Genomic DNA, 24369 nt, shown 5'->3' with positions numbered 1-24369 from the left:
TCCCTTTTTTGTATGTTTTGTGTGTCCGTTCGTTGTTGTTTTTTGTGATTGATGTTAGCTCTTACATGAGCCTCGATCTTGTATCCAAAAAAAATAATAAAAAAACTGACTTCCTCCACTCTCATAGCCAATGTGTGACTCTCAATGGAACCCTTTCTTCTCCTTTCACTGTCAAGGCTGGAGTGCCCAAGGCAATGTTCTGGGCCCAGTAATTTTCCAGATCTTCATAAATATACCCTGACTCACTGGAAACTCCTCTATCTATTTCCTGATGACATCCCTCAACCTTCAGACAGGCAGGCTGCAGGCTCTTCCCTCTTGTCATACCTTGAAAAAAAAATCACCATCTGGTCAAACACTTGGAATATGTCCTTCAATCCTGACAACTCACACTCTAACTATCTCCGAAAGGACTATTTGGCGAACGCTCCTTTCTACATTCTCAACAATCCTCTTGAGGAAGTTCAGTCATTCAAACTCCTGGGTCTCACTATTAGCCATAATCTTTCTTGGGTAAACCACATTTCAAAGCCGCTGACTGGGCATCCTCCGTCATACAAAGTTGTTCCTTGGCACAACTGAACTTCTATACACTGAGAAAGCCTTCATCCACAGCTTCATGGAGTACTGCTCTCCGCTCTGGGCTGGCTCACCTGCCTCACATATTGCTCAGCTTGACGCTGTGGAAACCAAGGCCTTTTTTTTTTTGTATACAGAATCGAGGCTCGTGGAAGAGCTAGCATTTATTTCACAAACAAATCAAACAGACAAACAAAATATATAAAAAAGAGGGAGCGATAGACAAGATAGGGAGAGAAGGGGAAGCACACAAACACAACATTTGTGTTTGTTCATTGCCTTTAAGATTATTGGAATTTCACGTGATGAAGCTGAGTCTATGGGCTTTATCTCTTTGCCCTTGCAGACATGCCGGTGGTCTCTGTCTTCTACCGCCTCCTTTCTGGTGTTACAATCTCTGCTCTGTCTGTGCTTTGCACCCCGCCCAGGTTTCTGCAGGGCTCATATGGTCCACCATCAACCCCCTTCTGGTGAAACTCCATAAATCCTGGATCAATGCTCACCTCCACTCACTTGTTCTTCTTTTTCGCACCTGTGTAATCAACTTTCACATTCTCTTTAATCTCATCCTTCCCTCCAGCTCTTAAAGACAGCTGCTCACTGCCATCTCAGTTTGTCCCCAATCCAAAACAATGATATTTTCTACCCTGTTAACCCCACCCAAATCCCTCCTTCCAATTTTCCCCTCCATGGCGTTTCCTTCTGTATCCATCTTGTCCACCTCATGCATCCTCTGTGTCCAACTTGTCTAACCCATGCGTGCGTGTTTTGCGTTCTGTTTTTGCCGGTTACGTCCTGATCCATTCAGTGTACTCGCTATTCCATGAGCCTCGACTATGGAGACAAAAAAAAACCTGCACTATGGTTGCCAACCTATGGTTGTTACCTCCTCCACCAAAAGTGGATGGAGGTCATGTTTTCATCCCTGTTTGTTTGTCTATGAGCAGGATATCTCAAAGTTGTGGACTGATTCGGATGAAATTTGGTCGACAGTTTGGGTGTTTAACAAGAACAAGCCGATGATTTTGGCTCAGGTTCTGATCCAGACCTGTCCTATAAGTGGAATACAAAACGTAAACTGTTCAGCTTGGTGGAGTTATGCGCGCTACCGAGTGCCCTTGTCATTTCCACATGCTTTTAAAAATGCTTTAAAAAAAGCAAAGAAGCAGCACATCACATTTTTGTCTTTGGTATGACTTTGCGGAGTCAGATTCAAACCGCTGACCTCCAGGACTCAGAGCGGATGCTCGAACCATTAGGCTGCTAAGTCTGGTTAATAATGCTAATAATAATAATCGTAATCTATCTATAATTCCAGTAATCTCTGTATGTCTGTGTGTATGTCTGTGTGTCGTTTGTCTGTGACCGCTGTTTCTCGACAACCACGGGTCCGATATACTTGAAACTTGCCAGGTATATTGCTGGGGACCCGAGGATGTGCCTTTTCAAGGTTTCATATTAATCGGACAAGTAGTTACCGAGCTATGGCGATTTATTTACCAAACTCCGCAAGCCGTTCGCTTTGGACCAAACCATTTCATGTAAATAGAGGGGGGGGGATTGTCACCGTACTCGCAAGCCGTTCGCTTTGGACCAAACCATTTCATGTAAATAGAGGGGGGGGATTGTCACCGTACTCGCAAGCCGTTCGCTTTGGCTTTGCGAATGGACCAAACCATTTCATGTAAATAGAGGGGGGGGATATAATTTTAGATATATATATAGTACGGGCATGCCCTAGTAATAATAATTACCAGTAAAAAAAAAAAAAAAAAAAAAAAAAAAAATTTTTTACCAGTAATAATAAAAAATTTAATAGTAAAATTTTAATAGTAAAGTTAATAGTTTAATAGTAAAATAAACCAGTAATAATAAAATAAAAATAATAAAAAAATAATAAAAATAATAACCAGTAATAATAATATTTTACCAGTAATAAAAAAAAATGCCGCCTTTAACGACAATTACCAGTAATAATAACTGATAATTATTAATTTTGAAAAGGGGTGGGGTGGTGGGTGGACTGTTATCAGATTTAGACATCCTTAAAAGTGTAGTGTTTAATGTTCCAAAATGCCTTTGCTCATTTTTTTTTTCTGAATGTGCACTTGTAACGACTTTCTCAGGCCTATAACGCTGTTGGAACTGCAGTCGTTTTGCCGGACACCACACGAGGAAGTCCCTCCAGCATTTCTGCTCGGCTGGCTCAGCGACAGGCCTCTCCACCCACTATCAAGCGATAACGTTGTCCCGCTGGATTGTCACTCCACATTGCAAGATGGCAACCTATTTATTTGTGACGCCTCAGCACAGCTACACTGTGAGGTTGGTCTTCCTCCTTGAAAACTGTATCTGATTTTGAGATTTCAAAATGGGTCCTTTTTGGTACATGTAGAGCAGATTGCATTTTTTGGAGTTTTGATTCGGCTAAAGTGACCCACTAAATCACAGATGATAAATAGTGAACGATAAAAATGCAAATACTGTGTTGTGTCTTGTGTATCACGTGTCCTGATTGGATGGATCAGAGGTAGCCTATTTGCCTTTGAATTGTTTAGTCTGAGTATGATACCCGTCACGATAGTATCTGATGGAAAACTGTAAATACAGGTTTTTTTTTGGTTTTTTTTGGTTGTTTTTTTTGTATACAAGATTGAGGCTCGTGAAAGAGCTAACATTAATCACACAAAAAGACAAACCGACACACAAAACACAAATAACAAGGGGAGCGGCAGACAAGATGGGGAGAGAGGGGGAAGGACACAAACACAACATTTGAGAGCAGGGACATCGGGAGGACTTGGGGGGAGGTGGGAGAGGAATAAAACATATGAACACTGCAAGGACTCTGGGGTGAATTACCGGGGGTAGAAAAGATCAAGGTTTTCGATGGGGGCAGATAAGAGATGGTGGTGAACAGCTGTTTTAAAGACCTGGAGGGAGGAGTGGGATTGAAGGGAGTGGGGGAGTTTGTTCCAGAGGCGGGAGAAAAGGGGAATGAAAGAGTGAAGGTGAGCAGAGAACCTATGGTGAGAGAGGTGAGAGAGGTTATTCTCACGTTGGGTGTTCTTCTTGTATTAATGAGTACACGATCCTTTGGAAGGGACATAATGCTCACCTGTGTGCTCATGCTTGGCGAGTAGATGTCAAAGACTCCACAGTACCTTTGAAAAATAGTCTGTTGTTCACCAGTATCTTGGCCAAATTCCTGCCCTTTTTTTCTTCTCATGTTTTTGTTAGAGTACTTTACACCAAAATATTGAATCTCACGCAAAACGAAAATGGATTAAACTTGCTTAAATGTGGGGAGGCAGCTCTGGTCTACATCCGATTTGGAATACATCCGATGTCATAGATCATGGATGATGATTGAGGCTTGGAAGAGAGTGGGGAAAAAAACCCTGATAAATGGGGCTGTTGAATACCAATAACTGGGCAAGAGATAGTGGAAGACCACTCCACCAACAAACACTTAACAAAAGTTAAGTGTTAAGTGTATGTAAACCACATACACTTAACAAAAGTGTATGTGGACAAAAGATGCACAAACAAACTAGAACAGTACTCGGTGGAGCATACCTTCGCCAGGCTGAACTGTTTACGTTTTGTATCCCACTGATTGGTCGGATTTGGATCCAGATCTGAACCAAAATATAATCGGCTTGTTCTTGTTGCTTACCCAACTCATCCACCAAGTCTTGTCATAAGTCATCCACAACTTTTGAGATACCGAGCTACATATCATATCGGCCCGATCACTCGATGGTGAAGAATCACTTTTTAAAAATTAGAAATCCTCGTATCTGAATCCGGATTCGAATCTTCACCAAAATCGAATGGATTTGTCCTTCTCAGACACCCAACTTGTCCTCCAGGTTTCGTCCAAATCAGTCCATAACTTTTTGAGATATCATGATATATATTGCTTTTAGCTGTATCACTCAATGGTGAAGAAACACTTAAAAAGTTCTCAGATCCAGATCTGTATCCTCACCAAAATCTAATCATTTCATCCTTCTCACATACACAACCTCTCCACCAAATTTTCTCCAAATCCGTCCACAACTTTTTGCGACGTCCTGTTCACAGACAAACAAACAAACAATCAAGAAATATGTCGTGCATAGCACGATACTTATGAAATCCCTAAAATAAGTTGTTGGACTATGATGACCACAAAAATAATTTGTGGTTGAATTGAGTGACCTGGTATGCAAATACTCTTAAAACCTCAAGTCAATCAGATGAAAATTGAGGACTTTATAAATTTGGCCTCTGTTGACCTCAAAATTACTTGGTGGTTGAATTCAGTGCCCAGATCTGCAAATCCACTTAAAATTTCAAGTCAATCAGATGAAAATTGATGATTTTAGCAATTTGGCCTTTGTTGACCTTTTGGCCTATGTTGACCTCAAAAATAGTTGGGGGTTGAATTCAGTGACCAGATATGCAAATCGTCTTAAACTTTCAAGTCAATTGGATGAAAATTGAGGATTTTCGAAATTTGGCCTATGTTGACCTTTTCACCGATGTTGACATCAAAAATACTTGGTGGTCGAATTTAGTGACCAGATATGCAAATCCTCTTAAAACCTCAAGTCAATAGAATGAAAATTGAGGATTTTAGAAACCTGGCCTATGTTGACCTTTTGGCGTATGTTGACCTCAAAAATAGTTTGGGGTTGAATTCAGTGACCAGATATGCAAATCGTCTTAAAATTTCAAGTCAATTGGATGAAAATTGAGGATTTTCGAAATTTGGCCTATGTTGACCTTTTCGCCTATGTTGACATCAAAAATACTTGGTGGTCGAATTTAGTGACCATATCAGCAAATCCTCTTAAAACTTCGTCAATAGAATGAAAATTGAGGATTTTAGAAATCTGGCCTATGTTGACCTTTTGGCCTATGTTGACCTCAAAAATACTTGGTGGTCGAATTTAGTGACCAGATATGCAAATCCTCTTAAAACTTCAAGTCAATAGAATGAAAATTGAGGATTTTAGAAATCTGGCCTATGTTGACCTTTTGGCCTATGTTGACCTCAAAAATAGTTGGGGGTTGAATTCAGTGACCATATATGCAAATCGTCTTAAAACTTCAAGTCAATAGAATGAAAATTGAGGATTTTAGATATTTAACAAAGTTTGTGACCTTTGGTCTATATGTTGACCTATGGACCTTTTGACCCTAAAAACAATAGGCTTCTTGCTTATGACCGACTGTACCAATTAGTGAAGTTTCGTGAAGATCGGTTGAAAATTGTGACCTTTAGGTGACTGACATACATACATACAGACAGACAGACAGACAGACAGAATAATGCACTAGACCAACCAATATGCTTGAAAAATCTTCGATTTTCGCAAGTAACAAAAACACAACCTCCATGCACCTTTTGTGGCAGAGGTAACAAGTGGTAGGTAGGAAATAGATAGAACATTTCACAGGTAGGAAATTGAAGATTCACGAGAAGTCGGGTCAGTGTGAATTGAAAAGCATCCATTGGTAGGTACTAGGGCATGCCCGTACTATATCTATATCTAAAATTATATCCCCCCCCTCTATTTACATGAAATGGTTTGGTCCAAAGCGAACGGCTTGCGAGTACGGTGACAATCCCCCCCCTCTATTTACATGAAATGGTTTGGTCCAAAGCGAACGGCCTGCGGAGTTTGGTAAAGAAAGAAATCGCCATAGCGTGCCCAAACGCGCAGGAAAGCGAAAGAATCGCAAATTTAAGGAAATGCCCGTACTTCCGTAAGGAAGAGAAAAAAAATGAAAAGGAAAAACATTCCAAACCGCGAGGGAAAACAACACGGCACGTCGACACAACAACGTGTCCTGTGATTGGCCGTACGTGGCTGCCAGTTGCTGCCCCCAAAAAAAAGCTTTCACCGTCCGGCGACTGAATTTTAGGGGAAAAATAAAACGCTCTTCGCTTAAAACAACGCCCTTCGCTCTGACTGAATTGGGACAATGTTTTTATGTTTTTAATTGAATTACTATCCGTAATGGCGCACGCTCTCACGGGAGCTCCGGAAGGTCGCATATCGCAGGAAAGCGAAAGAATCGCAAATTCGTTTTAATTCGTTTTAAAACATAGTTTAACGCCAACATAGCGCCAACATAGTTTGCCGACGGGAAATAAATGAATACGCTCTCAAATGTGCCATCCGAGGCAGAGTGTGTTCGCCACGTTCGGCACACGTGATAGCTCGCTGCTCTCTGATTGGTTGAATCGTTTTTTGGACATAGCTCGGTAACTACTTCTGCGATTAATTTAAAACCTTGAAAAGGCACATCCTCGGGTCCCCAGCAATATACCTGGCAAGTTTAAAGTATATCGGACCCGTGGTTGTCGAGAAACAGCGGTCACAGACAAACACACACACACACAGACACACACACACACACACACACACACAGACACACACACACACACACACAGAGATTACTGGAATTATAGATAGACTAGGGCATGCCCGTACTATATATAAGCTAGGACGTGCCCGTACGTGGGTGCCCGTTCCTTGCCAAAAAAAAAAAAAAAAAAAAATTTGTGTAGGGGTGTGTGTGTGTAAACATCCTAGGGCGTGCCCGTACGTGGGTGCAAAAAAACATGCGTGCAAACAACAACAACAAAAAAAAAACTTTGAAACCACGTGGCAGTAACGACCACAGAACCCCCCCCCCCCCCTCTATTTACATGAATGGTTTGGTCCATTCGCAACGACCACAGAACCCCCCCCTCTATTTACATGCAATGGTTTGGTCCATTCGCAACGCCAAAGCGAACGGCGAACGGCTAAATCGCCATAGCTCGGTAAGTACTTGTCCGATTAATTTCAAACCTTGAAAAGGCACATCCTTGGGTCCCCAGCAATATACCTGGCAAGTTTAAAGTATATCGGACCCGTGGTTGTCGAGAAACAGCGGTCACAGACAAACACACACACACACAGACACACACACACACACACACACACACACACACACACACACACACACACACACACACACACACACACACACACACACACACACACACACAGAGATTAGTGGAATTATAGATAGATGGTGAACCAAGAGCAGGACTGGATAGACTTTGACAATTATTCTCTAAACTAGAGAAAATGGGCAAAGCAGTTGGAGGCATGCAGAAAGTTTTGACTTGGAGTGCAACAAAAAATATGCATTCCCATTTTTATTTTTGTTTTTATTTTGGGAATCGATAATAAATGTTACTGGATAAGCACGAACAGTACATTGCTGGCTGGATGAGCACAGGTGACACATATGCAGGAGGGAGATGGACTAATAATTGAAATGTTAAGGGGCAGGCACGGCCAGATAACAGTTCCCCACAATCTTGGATTGTCTCTCCATCAGGAGGGTAAGATTGGATGCAGCAGCACAAATTTAGCGAATATTCATACTCCATGGAACTAACGTTAGAGCTGAGAATGCCAAATAGTGTAGCAGCATAGCAAACCTGTTGTGCATTTTGTGATACAAGCACCAAATTTGGCACAAATGTACATTAATATGTTGCGAACATTTTCAGATATTGGGCCACTTGAAATTCTGTAATTTTTTTTTTCAAATTTTTTCAAATTTCGTAATTTCAAATTTTTCGGGTGACACCGTCACAATTTCGGTCTTCGAGGCCGGCCGATATAGTGGGGCGGCTTAGCCCAAATATTCCAAAGAATTGTGCATTTTGTGATACAAGCACCAAATTTGGCACAAATGTACATTAATATGTTGCGAACATTGTGTGGTCAGCAATGAAGACGAGAGTCTGAATTACATGTATGCAAAAGACCTTGTGAACCAGTGAAGCAAATACACGGGTAAGCATGAATTAAATCTAGGGCATGATATAATTTCCATGATGTTTACCTCTACACTCAATGGTGGAAGGAGGTAATGTTTTGATCCCAGCTTGTCTGTATGTCTGTTTGTCTGTTACTCCACAAAATTCCAGACAAAGCTTGTAGTAGTGGTAGTTGTAGTGGTAGTGGTGATAACAGAAATTGTTATATAGAACTGAACTTATATTATTATTATATGCAGAAAATAACTTCATTTCTATATGCCCTGCAGTGGACAGGTTAATTGGTTTATGCACTGAAGGGGTCACCCTGGTGTGCACTGCTGTGTTCTGCCTCACTGAGTTGTTCAGGTATGATGTACTCAGCACAAGCTTCCGGTCGGCCCGGAGGTGGGGGTGCGGGGCCTGTCATGGAACGTCAAAACAAACGGCCTGCCGGGGCCGCCCAAAAGTCGGGCGTGAGGGGCGCGTCCACTAATGGAACGCCTCTCGCTTCCCAGATCGAGGGCCACGTGGTCAGGAGAACCTCGTCCCTTCCGGTCACACTTTGCCTATCGGCCGGCCTCGAAGACCGAAATTGTGACGGTGTCACCCGAAAATTTTGAAATTACGAAATTTGAAAAAATTTGAAAAAAAAAATTACGGAATTTCAAGTGGCCCAATATCTGAAAATGTTCGCAACATATTAATGTACATTTGTGCCAAATTTGGTGCTTGTATCACAAAATGCACAATTCTTTTGAATATTTGGGCTAAGCCGCCCCACTAAAAGGAAGAACTGTGCAAATGAGTATTTCAAGTAGCTGCTCAACCCTGGAGACCATTTTTTGATGTGGACAGATCTTGGATTGTTTGGAAGGCGAAGCATTGTTGCTTTACATGACTTTAAAATGCCACTAGATGCTACAAGTTTGAACCTATCTGGCCTCGGATATTTTGTTGGCATCGGGCCTTAAAAGCTGTTTTGTAGACTTGTCTGGAAAGGACAGATAATGTGTGCAATTGTGACCAAGACCAAATATAAAATGACTTTTCTCATTGTACGCCTCTGAGAATTGAAGCAGGATGTAATTTTTTTCTTGATGCACATTAAATTAATTCACCAAAATGAAAATCCACACTTTGGGTGCCTGTTTTATATCGGAATATATAAAATTATGGAATCTTTTTCTGCTCGGAATAAAAAAGTATCTTTTCAAAGCGAATTTTTCAACAATTATTTGAGGTGAAGCAATTTGCATTTTGAAAGGTATTATCTTCAGGGAAGTGGCTTCAAAACATGATTAAAAATGAAAAATGGAGATTGAAAGCAAAACAGCCTTGGGTAATGTGGAAGTTTGAAGGGGGAGAAAAGACAAAATTCTGCCAAAACATTGCATTTGCCAGGATTTAAGGTTAAAAAAAGAAGAAGAAAAAAACTTTTTCCCAAATATATTGCAAATAGGTAGTTTTTTTTTTTTTTTTTTTTTTTTTTGTTGTTGTTGTATACAAGATCGAGGCTCATGAAAGAGCGAACATTAATCACACAGAAAGACAAACCGACACATAAAACATATAACATCGGGAGCGGTAGACAAGATGGGGAGAGAGGGGGTAGGACACAAACACAACGTTTGAGAGCAGGGACCGAGAGACATGGAGACATCGAGAGATCTGTGGGAGGGAGAGGGCATTGGGGGGCGGAGGCAGGGGGGGGGGGGGGTGGGAGAGGTGTAAAACATATGGACACTGCCAGGACTTCCAGGAAGGAAGTTGGAATTTCAAACAAGGTGGATTTGGGGTGAATTAGTGGGGGTAGAAAAGATCAAGGTTTTGGATGGGGGAAGATAAGTGATGGTGGTGAACAGCTGTTTTAAAGCAGTGAAGTAAAGATCGACTCTGAGAAGAAATTATTAATTTTATTCAGCCACAATAAAGAATTTGAGAGGTGGTAGAGTAAAGGCAGAAATTTCTAAGGTTGATCGTTATGTTCCAATGTGATGGACCTTAAAAAAAAAAATTCTATCTTCGTCACCAAATGTGGATGGAGGCCATGCTTTCACTCCTGTCCATCTGTCTTTGAGCAGTATATCTCATAGAATTGTGGACAGATTTGGATTAAACTTGATGGACATGTTGGGTGTTTTCCAAGAACGAATTCATTCGATTTTGTTGAACAGCCGGATAAGGATGCCGATTTGAGAAATTTTTATGCCTCCGCCGACGAAGTCGCCGGAGGCATTATGTTTTTGGGTTGTCCGTCCGGCTATCTGTGATAAGTTTTCGTTACCGCGATAACTTGAGAACTGCAGAAGGGATCTTAGTCAAACTTGGTGCAGGTATGTATAATGAGGTAAAGATGAACTGATTATATTTTGGGGTCACAAGGTCAAAGGTCAGAGGTCATGTTAGGTAAACTCCTGTTACCGTGATGACTTATGAACCAGTGATGGGATTCTGACCAAAGTTGGTACAAGTATGTATTATGATGATGTTATGTATATTATGATGTGTATATTATGATATATTATGATATGTATATTATGATGATGTATTATTATGATGCAAAGATGAACCAATTTGATTTTGAGGTCAAAGGTCAAAAGTCAAATGTTCTGTCAGGTAAACATTCTGTTACTGAGCCAACTTGTGAACCAGTCATGGGATTTTCACCAAACATGGTATCATTAATTATACAGTGTGTTATGGTGCAAAGATAAACGGATTCGAGTTTGGCGTCAAGAGGTCAAAGATCAGAGGTCATGTTGTTACAATTACGTTGCCACGCCAACTCGTGAACCAGTGATGGGATTTTGAACAAACTTGGTATAAGTATATATGATGCAAAGATGAACTGATTGGATTATGCCATGAAGAGGTCAGGTAAAAAATGTGATAACTTGAGAACAGCTAAAGGGATTTAAATCAAATTTGGTACAAGTATGTGTAATGATGTAATAATGTGGGCGGAGGCATATCGGTCGACATCGTGACGTCAAAGGTCGAAGAGGTGTCGTTCTAGCTTAGAGTTATTCTTCACCATTGAGAGATGGTGCCAAAAACGATATATAGCACATCTCAAAAAGTTGTGGAAGAGTTTTGACAAAACTTTGTGGGTGAGTTGGTTTGTTGACAAGACCAAACCAATTTGAAGTTAGGATGGAGATCTGGCCGATCAGTGGGATACAAAATATATACTGTTCAGCCCAGCGGAGGTATGCGCTCTACCGAATGCCCTTCTAGTTTCCACGAGTTCTCGCCCTTGTGCATTCAGGATCTCTTCTCTCCGCACTTTAATTTTTTCCCATTCTTACTTTTCAGGCCTTGTTTTCTCTGATTTTTTTTTTCTTTGTTTTTCCCCTGTGTTATTCATAAACCTGCTGCCCACTATCATTTTGCTTCTTCATGAACCTCGATTCTCAGAGAGAGCGGGGAAAAAACAGCAATTTATTTTACGGTCTTTCTCTCAGATTTGCATTGAAAGTGATATCTGTTAGGAAGCCAAAAATGTTTAGATTACTCATGAAATCATATCAAAACAAGGTTATTTCTGTGCAATTTTGATGGTTTGATCGTGGGGTTTTGTTGTTATGCCATTGTTGTTACTTTTGTCATCATTTGTTGTTTTAATCACATTTGTAAATCAATTGTACAACATTTTATCCTGAGATTGTGAGCTTTGTTTGGCAGTGCAATGTTACCATTTTAGGTTGACAAGTGATAAATAATTCATTTCGATTCAATTCCACTCAATTGTTGCCTGTGATTATCTTTATTGCAGTGTTTGAATCATGTGTAAACATCATGTCCCACTTACAATTTGATTAATGTGTAAACATCATGTGTCCACAAAGACGGAATGATTAGATGTTGCTGATGATCCGGATCCGGATGCCATAATTGCAAATGTGATTCTTCGCCATTGAGCGATGTGGCCAAAAACGATATATAGCACTCTGCTGTGCATAATTTCCTATATTTTAATACGAAACACCACTTGTGATTTGAAAGACATGATGTTCTTAACATTATACGAGTAATCTCCAAACTTTGTTGATTCAAAGATATCTTTGACTTGCTTAACCACACTTTTTTCTGCTTTCACCCTACATTCTTTTTCAGTTCCACACATTCTCATTGTGCTTGCTTGGCCACCTACTTTTGCTGTGCAGCTTCTCCTTTATCCCTTACACCTGGCCCTGGTGTGGCCTTGAGCCCCGAGGCTGCCCAAAAGGCTACCTTGAGGTGCACGCTGAACCACACGTTTTATCCACTGCTGTAAGGCCAACGACTTCTCTTCAAAAGGAGCCCATTATCTCTGTTCTGTACTCCGATATGGCAGCCCTCCTACTTGCTGTAAGGTGAGATCTACGGAAATGGATCCCCTCCCTGGTGAACTTTGGTACGATCCAAGTGTAGTTGCAGCCATTAGTGTGACCAAATGGATGTATTCCCGAATCGTACATTGTTCTTGGTTATTATTTCAAAGATCAAGTTGAGTTGGTTCTTATTGTTTTGTCGTACAGGTTATATTAATTTCGATTTTCGAAACGAGTTTTAATTTCAAAAATACGACACCAATGTAATTTTAATGTATGCAAACTCATCATTGCTGCTAATTAATAGCAATATTTGACCATTTTCACAGTTTGAAACATTTAATGGAAAGCCATTTCTCTTTCTCTTATAAAAATATGATTTTTACAAGTCTTTTATTTTATTTTTCTTTGAATTTTCACATCAGTATAGTTTGGGTGGTGGCGGTGGTGTTTGCTGCCATTTACTTCAGGAAGCATTACAGCTAGATTTATTTTTTCGGCCATTACAAACTTGCCAATTATATATTCTGTTCAGAAATTGTAAAAGCCAAATAGACGGGTCAATATACCATCAGCCCTTCAACAAATTCTAACAAAAGGTTTTTCAGTGTTTTTCTTTTTACCTACTGGGTGTTTTAAACGACAGGAAAAAAAAGTCCACCAAAATCTGATCACCGGAAGTGCGTTAAAACTGGGTCAGTTCCAAGATTGCCGTCGCTGACCCGTGAAAATCAGGAAGGTGACTGTAACTTTGTTATTATTATTATATGAATGAATGAATGATCGTTTTAAGGCCATTTTCCCCGCTAGAGCGGGGGTTAGCCTTGCGGGTCCCATGGCAATCATGGTTCCCTGTTTGAGGCAATGTTTTTATGGCCGGATGCCCTTCCTGACGCCAACCCTTGGTCGCCTCTTACGATGCGCAGAGATACGGTGTACCTATTCTAAACCGGGGTAAACACCGGGATCATTCATCCCAGCAAGCTGGTACTCAATTTGCCGACCTCGGAAGGATGATAGGCTGAGTCAACCCCCCTGGTGTTAATTTAGCGATCGACCGGGATTCGAACCCAGGATCCTAGGATCTCAAGCCGGCACCCTAACCGCTAAGCCAACACCAGGCTAACTTTCTTATTATTAGGTGTAGAATAATAATTTTGGTATCTAACTTCGGGTTTTAAGGGTCAAGGAATTCATTGGTGCCAATAAAATTTCAATTCGACTACATAGACCCTTAAATCAAAGATTGAGGCCAACAATCATGAATGAAGGCACCTACCAATAACTCACATATTATTTCACATGTACAGCAGTTTTACCACCAAAGAATGCAAATATCAGTTTTTTGGTTCACTGTTTATCAAACCTGTTTATCACTGTTTATCACTGTTTTGTGACTGTTTATCACTGTTTATCACTGTTTCACTATCACATCTGTTTCAAACTGTTTCACTATCACACTATCTATCACACTATCTATTACACTATCACTATTCACACTATCACACTTTCACTATCACATCTGTTTCACTATCACACTATCACATATCACATATCACTATCACAAACTGTTTATCACTGTTTATCACTCAAATGTTTATCACTGTATCAAACCTATCAAACCACTGTTTATCAAACCAATGTTTATCAAACAGAGTGACCACTTTATTCGTCATCGGTGTGTGTCTGTGTGTCTGTCTGTCCGCAGCATAACTACCCGATGATATCATCCGATCTTGATGAAACTTGGGTGGGAGGTTGATATCATGATCTAGTTGTGTCCTGCGTCGAGTGGGCGTATTGCGCCCATTGTGGGCGGAGCCACGCCCGACAAAGATGTGTTTTTAGGGGGTAATCGAGTTCAAGCTACATCTTCTCCGAGGGAGTTGGTGTAATCTGACAGGGGTTTCGGTATTTGGTTAGGCCAATGTCATGTGTCTAGCTCCACGGAGCTCGATTTTTCATTTTTGCCACAAGGTCACGAAATTTTAAAAAGTCGATTTTTGATGGGTTTATTACATTTTTCGCTTCCTGATAGGGTGAAATGTCGTACATGATCTTATATTATCACATACATCATGAAATACAAGTTTTCCAACAAATTTCAGAATCTTTGACCTTTGAAGGTCACAATGGTCAAATTTTCAAAGTTGTCGGAATCAAACCGAATTTTCGGTATTGTGCAGCTAACTAACCTCATAACTGATTATACATTATTTTCTATCTCATTTCAAGGTCAGTAACCTTCGTTTTGACATTTCGAGGCCAGCACCACACACAATTACATCCAGCTGGCTCTTAAAGGCCTGCACACACAGCGCATTGGGGCCCTTTGTAAATAGGCATGAACACCGCATGTCGGGGGCCGACACCTGCCACGTGGGCCCCTGACCCCCCAGTCCGGGCCTGTTTCGGTTATAGTCCATCCTTTGTCATTGAATACTGCTCGCTCGTGAACCATCGTCGTCTCCTGACTTGTTTAGAGTAAAATTTATTGACATGTTTCAGAATAATGTATTTCAGAGAGTACACTAAAGAAATTAGTGAAAAATCTTATACATACTAAATGCAATAGTAAAAAAAGTAACTGTCACTTTCACCATCACGGTTTAGTCCTCAAAACTGTCCTCTAGTTCCTCTGAAAGCTGGTTGGTGTGAATTGTCACAGGATGTAAGTTGGCATGATCCACATGCAGAAGTACATGGAAGCCCATATATTTTGCACCTGCAAAGGGGGGTATTGCAACCGGTTGCGCAATATTGTAATGTACCATTTTCAATAGTGTCAGGTGCAGCATTCATATCAGACATTATGGGTATAAGTTGATTGTCTTCAAGTCTCCAACCCCAGTTTAAAGGATCAATATCACTGTCCATCCCCATCCATGTCATGGTCTGAAAGTACGCCCTGAGACAATGGAATTTGGTGGAAGACTCAGTTGGGGGAAGACGTTCGGGCATAACAAATGATTTTGCAGAGACGACTTTCTTAGTGAGTATATCATAACGCAATGCTGCCAGAGAACATGTACTTTCCCCACCAAACATAACAGCCATCGCTTGGCTGCTGAGGTTTTCTATATCAGTGCGGTTCTTGCGTGGTAAAGTGAATGCATTTGCACAGGATTGGAGGACTGGATCACCTTTCACAAGTTTTTGAAAGGCTGATTTCTTTCCAACACCATAAACACGGGACGGGACGTTGAATCGCATCCTGTGAAAGCATGAAGAAACAAGCATTCTGAGTATTGCGCTGCAATACATGTCCCCTACCGGCAGTCTGTCGTCCGGAAAACTGTTGGGGAAATTACCAAGGGTTATTTACCCACAGGTTCTGAATCGTTCCCAATCGCTAATTACCTCAGGACGGGCTCACCTGTGATTCGCACTCGGGACTTCGATTTATACACCTTGCAGACAGGTCAGCAGAAGCACGAGAAAATAAGTTGTTGACAAAGAACCTTTCAAGGCGCTAAATATCAGTAATTGTCCCCCGTCGCACAGCGGAGCGAAAGGGGGACTATGGCTTTCCTCTCCGTCCGTGTGTTCGTCCGTCCGTCCGTCCGTCCGTCCGTGCGTGCGTGTGTGTGTGTGCGTGCGTGTGTGCGAGCGTGCGTGCATGCGTAAGCGAAGGACCGCATTCGAATTTGGTGTGTGGGTGCAACCCACGTCAAAATCCAAGATGACCGCCGCCATGTATGTCTGATGCCATGTATGTCTGAACCTTGTAACCTGCATATCTTGAAAAATAAGCGTAGTACCAACTTCTAATCTGGTGTGTGGGTGTATCTAGGCATAAGGAAGAACGCTATTGAAAATTGGGTCGCCATGTCAAAATCGAAGATGGCCGCCACCATATATATGTCTGAACCTTGTGAGATGAATATCTTGAAAGATAAGCGAAGTACCAACTTCTAATTTGGTGTGTGGGTGTATCTCGGCATAAGGAAGAACGCTATTGAAAATTGGGTCGCCACGTCAAAATCGAAGATGGCCGCCACCATATATATGTCTGAACCTTGTGAGATGAATATCTTGAAAGATAAGCGAAGTACCAACTTCTAATTTGGTGTGTGGGTGTATCTCGGCATAAGGAAGACCGCTATTGTAAATTGGGTCGCCACGTCAAAATCCAAGATGGCCGCCACCATATATATGTCTGAACCTTGTGAGCGAAATATCTTGAAAAATAAGCGAAGTACCTTCTGGTGTGTGGGTGTATCTAGGCATAAGGAAGAACGCTATTGAAAATTGGGTCGCCACGTCAAAATCCAAGATGGCTGCCTCCATGTATGTCTGAACCTTGTGAGCGAAATATCATATCATAGCATGTTTTCTGCGTGTTCCACTTTGTCAACTCACATCACTTCCCCGACGGGGGACCTAGGCGTAACGCTTGTTTATTATATTTTCCTGTTCACGATCAATGATTGATGTGTGTATATATATGTTGCTCGGCTTGGCTCCGCCCCTCCCGAAAGCGTGCGCTGTGTCGCGCTTTTGACGATCGCGAGACAAGGCTGAGGGCGCACGGTGCGGCTTGAGGAGAACTCTAGAATAAACAAGAGATATCCATTTTTAAAATATTTTCGTTTAATTAACGATATCTGCCAAACCATGTGACCTATCACAAATTCCAAAAGGACATTTTAGTAGACTGACATGCTGAACAGATCTGTGAAGTTTCCCCTCGATTGGATCAAAAATGAGGGAGGAGCTCGGTTTTGAAGGTTCATGCATAAAACATCATAACTCTGAAACCATGTGACGCATGACGTCATGCTCATTGACTTTTTTGTTCATCATAGGTATGCGATTCTGCCTGCAAAGTTTGGCCTCGATCTGTTCAGCTGTTGCAGAGAAAAAGGGCTTTTCGTGTTTTCACGAAAAACAATATGGCGGCCGAACCACGTGACCTGTGACGTCATAATTACCATTAAAATATTCTACAGACCGAGTCCCCCCCTACTGTGAAAATTTGATCTCAATCAGTCCAATTATTGCAGAGAAAATCTTTTTTAAAGGAAATTAAAACTTAAAATGGCACTGAGTTAAGGATCATCAGAATTATCAGAATTCCCAAAGTTCAAAGTGCCATAGCTTTGTCAAAAATGATCGAAACGTTGTGAAGTTCGAACTTGATCTGTAACTTATCATGAGGAAACCATGTACCAAGTTTGAAATCATTAGCATTGAGTTCAGAAAAAAAGTCCGGAAAACTGTTCTTTGCGTGACGGACTGACGGACTGACGGACTGACAGACTGACGGACTGACAGACTGACAGACTGACAGACTGACAGACTGACAGACTGACGGACTGACTGACGGACTGACTGACGGACTGACGGACTGACTGACTGACGGACTGACTGACGGACTGACGGACTGACTGACGGACTGACTGACGGACTGACTGACTGACTGACTGACTGACTGACTGACTGACAGACGGAGGGACGGCGTGCAAACCTATAGTCCCCTCCGGTGTACACCGGTAGGGGCCTAATAACAATTGTGTACACAACTCAATGCCAAGAACACGCTTTATGCAATTGATGTTGTACACTTTTGGAATGCTTCTTGACTGACTGTCCGATCTAAAATACAGTGGTTTGCCATCTGCTGTGGCGTAATGGAGAAGAATAATTAACAAGTCAGTGTCCTCTCCAATCAGCGTGGTGAATGTGCATATGCAGTGTTAACTGCGCCTTTAGCGATGTCCACATCAGCGTCCCCTTCTGCTTGAATTACCGTCCAGCTCACCCTCCTCAGTTCATCACTTATTAAGCTGATTAGTTGTTACTTGTTACTTCCCCTTGAAAGGAATTCTTTCTGCTTCCCTTCAAATTCGGTTTCACTGGTGAAGTTCACAACCGGATAATTGATGGTTTTTTCCCGTCTCTGGTGTGCATTGTCTTTTATCGAGGGACCTGCCCCATACGAGGGACCTGCTTTCCAACGAAGGTTGGAAAGGGTGGAAATGCGAATGGTTCGACGGATGTGCGGAGTATCGTTGAGAGAGAGGAAGACAAATGATGAATTGCGAAAGATGATGGGAATAGAGCCTGTGATTGATGCTGTGAAGAGGAACAGGTTGAGATGGTTTGGTCATGTGTTGAGGAAGGATGAAAGTGACTGGTTGAGAAGAGTGATGGAAATGAATGTAGAAGGAAGTAGAAGACGGGGAAGACCGAGAAAGACTTGGCTGAAGATGGTGGAAGAAGAAATGCGGGCAAGGGGGTTAACAAGGAGAGATGCAGAAAATAGGGCAAAATGGAGAAGATTGTCATGGGGACCGCAAGGCTAACCCCCGCTCTAGCAGGGAAAATGGCCTTTAAAATGCATGTTGTTGTTGTGTTGATGGACCTGCCCCATACCCGTCAAACACTGCAGTTGCTGCCCCATAGTGCTTACTTGTAAATTCAGCATATTGTTACGTATTACCTCCCCAAACCCCGGTTACGGTGCACCTCAGAGTCTGGAGCGGGAACACGGCAGAAAGATGTTATTTTGCGTGTTCTAATAAACCATGGTAAAACCACACCAATGCAATTGTAGAACAAAACAAGTAATTGTATTAAGAACTCTCACATACACAATAATAACACTATTACAGAAAGTACAATGAAAATGTCAATTGCATCAAATTAACAATACATATGATGGTACCAGAATTCACCAATGAAGCAATGAACGCATGACGCCAATGTGAGTGCAATGTAACATTCCCCAAAGTCCGTGCACGGATCCCCACGCTGGTTGTAGATCGAGGTCGTGCAGAACGGTAAAACAACAAGCAGGTATTGGCGCAGCTGTGGATGATGAGTTATGAGGTGAAAAGTCGATATGGAATTGAGCCGATATGGAAACCAACAGCAATCCACAGGGTTTTTTTTTTTTTTTTTTTTTTTTTTTGTATACAACATCGAGGCTCGTGAGGTCGATATGGAAATCCCAATGACAAAACAAGATGCACCAAACTGACAGCCTCTTTGACGACAAAATGGCGTATCGGCCTGTAATGGAGGCGCTGGCTCCCTCCAACAATGGTGCACACTTGGTGATAAAACCTGACATGCAGTTTTAATTGCACTCGCAATATAGAGCGATGTCGCGGGTAATCCCTTTCTCGGGAAGCCTCAATTCATTCGCGACCAATATCAAAAAAATTCCGCTCGCAGCCTCGACGCGACTCACAGCTGTCTCTCTCCTCCTCTCGCTTCTTCCGGTTTCTTTTCCGCATTTTCCTTTTTCCTTCACAAACATTTATTTTTACCTTTTACGAAAGTAATCTCAATTTCACACAAAAATCCTAACAACAATATTACCTGAAACTAAAAATCCTACAAGTATATAATGACAACAAAGGCGGAAGTGACGGATCCGTAACACTCCAACTTTCAAGGAAGAAAATTTGAACATGGTGAAAACTTTCTTTCCATACAAAATGTATCTTTAACAACCTTTAACAAAATACTTTTTTTTCTGTCATTTAAAACACCCAGTAGGTAAGAAAAACACTGAAAAACATTTTGTTAGAATTTGTTGAGGGATAGGGTGTTTTCATGGCGTAGCCCATCGGGCGAAGCCGTCTAGAACAGTGTTTGTCAGTCCGTATGTATGTCCCCCCAAATGTATACCAATCAGAGCTGAGGATATGGTCACATGACAGAGTGATGTGATTCCACCTGATGTCATTACGGCATATGGTGGCTGACTCTCCACACTCCACCATTTTGATTTATATGCCGTTCATGCCGAACATATCGTCAAACCTGTCATATATCACAATCGCCATGCTCTACCTCTACGTTTTTCATTCAGTGTGAAACACAAACAAACTGATTGTTAAAACCCTTAAGGAACAGCTGGCTTGGAAAGCGCTAGCTAGCTGCTTGGTAAATGAGCACACCTCCAACCCTTGTGGGTCGCATAGATTACAGTAGATCTTCGCTCAGTTCTGCAATTAAAACTTACCTCGCGGATGTCGGGATTCCTCCAATTTTCTTTGTTTAATGTTATGAGCAGCATTAACGACTGTTTAAAAAGCTAAACATATGTGTTTGTGGTTTATAATCTTTTACAAGCCGGGCAACGCCCCTGTTAGACTTTTGGTCTTGTTTTCCATAAATTGACCCGCCTAAAAGGCAGGTTGTAAAGTTTATATATATATATATATATATATATATATATATATATATATATTGTAATCAAATATTATATTATAAAAATATTATATTGTTATAATATTGTAAATATTATATTATAAAAACCAGTCACTTTCATCCTTCCTCACCACATGACCAAACCATCTCAACCTGTTCCTCTTCACAGCATCAATCACAGGCTCTATTCCCATCATCTTTCGCAATTCATCATTTGTCTTCCTCTCTCTCAACGATACTCCGCACATCCGTCGAACCATTCGCATTTCCACCCTTTCCAACCTTCGTTGCTGCTCTACGTTCATTGCCCATGTCTCGCTCCCATAAATCATAACACTTCTCACACATGCAGCATACACCTTTCCCCTTCAGCTTCAACGACATTCCCCTCCTCATCAGCACGCCACTCAGTTCCTGAAACTTCTTCCATGCACATCTCACTCCAGCAACCGTTGCCGAGACTGATCCACCTTCTCCATTCAGCATGTCTCCGAGGTAGCAAAATGTTTTCACACCTTCCAGCTTCACGCCGTCTCCAAGATCCAACTCAACATTTCCTCCATCTGCAGCTCCCTCTGTGCACACCTTGCATTTGAATGTAGCTGCCACACTGGTTAATGACCCTCTCAGACCACTACATTTTTGATGAACCCACTCAGCGCACATTGTACATTGAATGGAGTTCACTCCGACACCCTTCCTGCACACAGCACATGGCCACTTCCCAGTTCTTTCCACCTCACCACATGCTTTACCACTTGTCATCACCTCCGTCTTTCCTATATTCACCTTCAGACCTTTTGTCTCCATACATTCCTTCCACTTGTTCATCTTTTCCTTCAGTCCATCCATACTTTCCGCAATCAACACCAGATCATCCGCATGCAACAACTCCCATGGTAAACCCTCCTTTACGTTCTGAGCCAGCACCTCCATCACAGCTACAAATAGTAGTGGACTTAGTACCGACCCCTGATGCACTCCCACCTTCACCTCAAACTCACCACTGTTCCTGTCCTTTGTCCTTACAGCTGTACGCGCTCTTTTGTACATTGTCATCACTACTCTGATCAACCATTCCTCCACTTCTAAACTTCCTCAATGCCCATGTCAATACTTCGCGTGGAACCCTATTGAATGCTTTCTCCAGATCAACAAACCCAAGAAACAACTTCTTCCTCTTCTCCATGTACTTCTCCTGCAACTGCCTCACAATAAAGAGCGCGTCTGTCGTTCCTCTTCTTGGCATAAATCCAAACTGCATTTCGTGGATCTTCACCTTCTTCCTTAACCTCCTCTCCAACACCCTTTCCAATACCTTCATTCCATGCTCCAATAACTTTATCGCTCGGTACGAGCCACACTCCAGAGGGTCACCTTTCCCCTTGTATAGAGGGACGAGGGTACTCAGTTCCCAATCCACTGGAATGCGGCCTTCTTTCACCACCAGATTACAGATCTCTGTCATTCTCTTCACATCCCTGGTGTTGGGCTAGCGGCTAGGGTGCCGGCTTAGGATCCTAGGATCCTGGGTTCGAATCCCGGTTGATCGCTGAATTAACGCCAGGGGGGTTGACTCAGCCTGTCATCCTTCCGAGGTCGGCTAATTGAGTACAAGTTCACTGGTAATCCCCTGTTTGTCGTTAAAGGCGGCAAAAAGGGTTGGCGTCAGGAAGGGCATCCGGCCGTAAAACATTGCTTCAAAAAGGGGACCGAAAAACAACAACAACCACGGTGCCCGAAAAAGGCCAACCCCCGCTTTGCGGGGAAAAATGGCCTCTAAAGGTGGTTTTGTCATTCTCTTCACACCCCAACTTCCTGCTGCCTTCAACATATCTCCCACAACTCCCGTCAGCCCTCCCGCTTTTCTACTCTTCATTGCTTTTATCGCTTCCTCAACTTCCTTCTCAGTTATCTTCTCTGACGGTCCTAAAACTGGGTTACTCTCTATATTGCCATCCCATTAATTCTCTGTATTCAACAGCATTTCCATATATCTTTTCCATCTTCCTTTAATTCCATCTGGGTCCACAACGATTTGTCCCACTTCATCCTTCAAGCAACTCACACAACCCATCACACAACCCATTCAAGCAACCCATCACATCACACCTCTCTTTCGCTATCTGCTTTGCAATCCTGAATACCGCTCTCTGACCCTCTTCCGAATCCAAGCGTTCTCCGAACATTTTCCTACATGCCTCCTGCGCCTTTGCTACCTCTTTCTTTGCAGCCTACTTGGCTGCCTTATAACTTTCATGCTCTGCCTTTTCTGCTCCCGTACCCTTCGCCTTCTGCCACTCCTTGAACTTCTTCCTCTCCTCGTCAATCCTCTTTCCAACTTCATCATCCCACCACCATGTTTCCGAGTGCCTCGGTGGTCCTTTTGTCCATCCACATACCTCACCAACGGCTCCCAACAGACTATCTTTCATTGACATCCAACCACGTTCAAGCTCAACCACATCATCCTCTACCCTACTCAGCCTCTCTTTTAATGCCTCCCTTACTGTCACCTCTTTCAACCTCCACACCTTCATTCTCGGTTGGTACTTCACCCGCCGAGCTTTCCTCGCACCTTTCACCCTTATGTCGCAGACAACCAAGTGGTGCTGTGACACAGCCTCCTCCCCCGGGATCACCTTTGTGTCCCGGAGGTGCCCCCTATCTCGCCTACACAGCATCAGGTAGTCAACGGTTGTCGTCGAAGCACCTGACGTGTATGTAACAAGCTTATTATCCTCTTTCTGGAACTGAGTATTACAAATCAACAAATCAGCTCCATCAGCAAACTCCAAAATCCTTTCACCTTCTCGATTTCTCACACCATATCCGTAACCCCCATGAACTCCCTCAAAACCATCCATACTCCTTCCCACATGTCCATTTAGGTCTCCTCCTCCCACAACAACTTCCTCATCTTTCACGTTTTCCATCAGCTTCTCTATCGCACACCAGAACTTGTCCTTCTCTTCATCACTCCGACCAACCTCCGGAGCATATCCCGAGATGACGTTCACCAAGAGCTTTCCAATCATCATTTTCACCATCATCAACCTGTCACTCACTCTAGTCACACTCACCACACTGTCTACAAACTCCTCAGAAAACAGGACACCAACACCATTCATGCCCTCCGGGCACCCTTGCCACACAAACTTGTATTTCTGTCCCTGCCTACCCTTCACCATTCTCACACCACTTCCCTTCCATCTCGTCTCTTGCACACAACATATGTCCACTCTTCTTCTGACCAATACTTCCACCACTTCTCTTGATCTCCCTGTCTGATTGATCTGATCTCCCTGATTTTTCGTCATTAATCGAATAATTAAATAATTAATTGATTAATGGATTAATTGATTAATTGATTAATTAATAAATCAAAAATAGCCTTTGCAGCCAAATCACCTGGTCATTGGCATGTCCAAATATCAGCTTCCTAACTCAAAAGGTGCCTGATTTAATGGTCAGAAGAGAAAGGAAATT

General features: G+C 42.2%; 1 protein-coding gene across 1 annotated transcript in view; it reads left to right on the top strand.

Annotated features, from left to right (window-relative positions):
* LOC137431082 (CST complex subunit CTC1) overlaps positions 1 to 24369 on the top strand; it is a 441606-nt gene that overhangs the window by 226226 nt on the left and 191011 nt on the right. The window contains exons 4-5 of the mRNA XM_078782659.1: positions 2706 to 2904; positions 12518 to 12756. Of these exons, the coding sequence (XP_078638785.1) occupies positions 2706 to 2904; positions 12518 to 12756 (438 nt within the window). The remainder of the gene's footprint in view (positions 1 to 2705; positions 2905 to 12517; positions 12757 to 24369) is intronic.

The sequence above is a fragment of the Myxine glutinosa genome, chromosome 7 (assembly GCF_964187855.1).
Source record: "Myxine glutinosa chromosome 7, kmMyxGlut1.1, whole genome shotgun sequence".
In the NCBI taxonomy this organism is placed as follows: Eukaryota; Metazoa; Chordata; class Myxini; order Myxiniformes; family Myxinidae; genus Myxine; species Myxine glutinosa.
The sequence above is the reverse complement of the archived record's forward strand: the minus strand, read 5'-3'. Positions and strand labels throughout refer to the sequence as shown.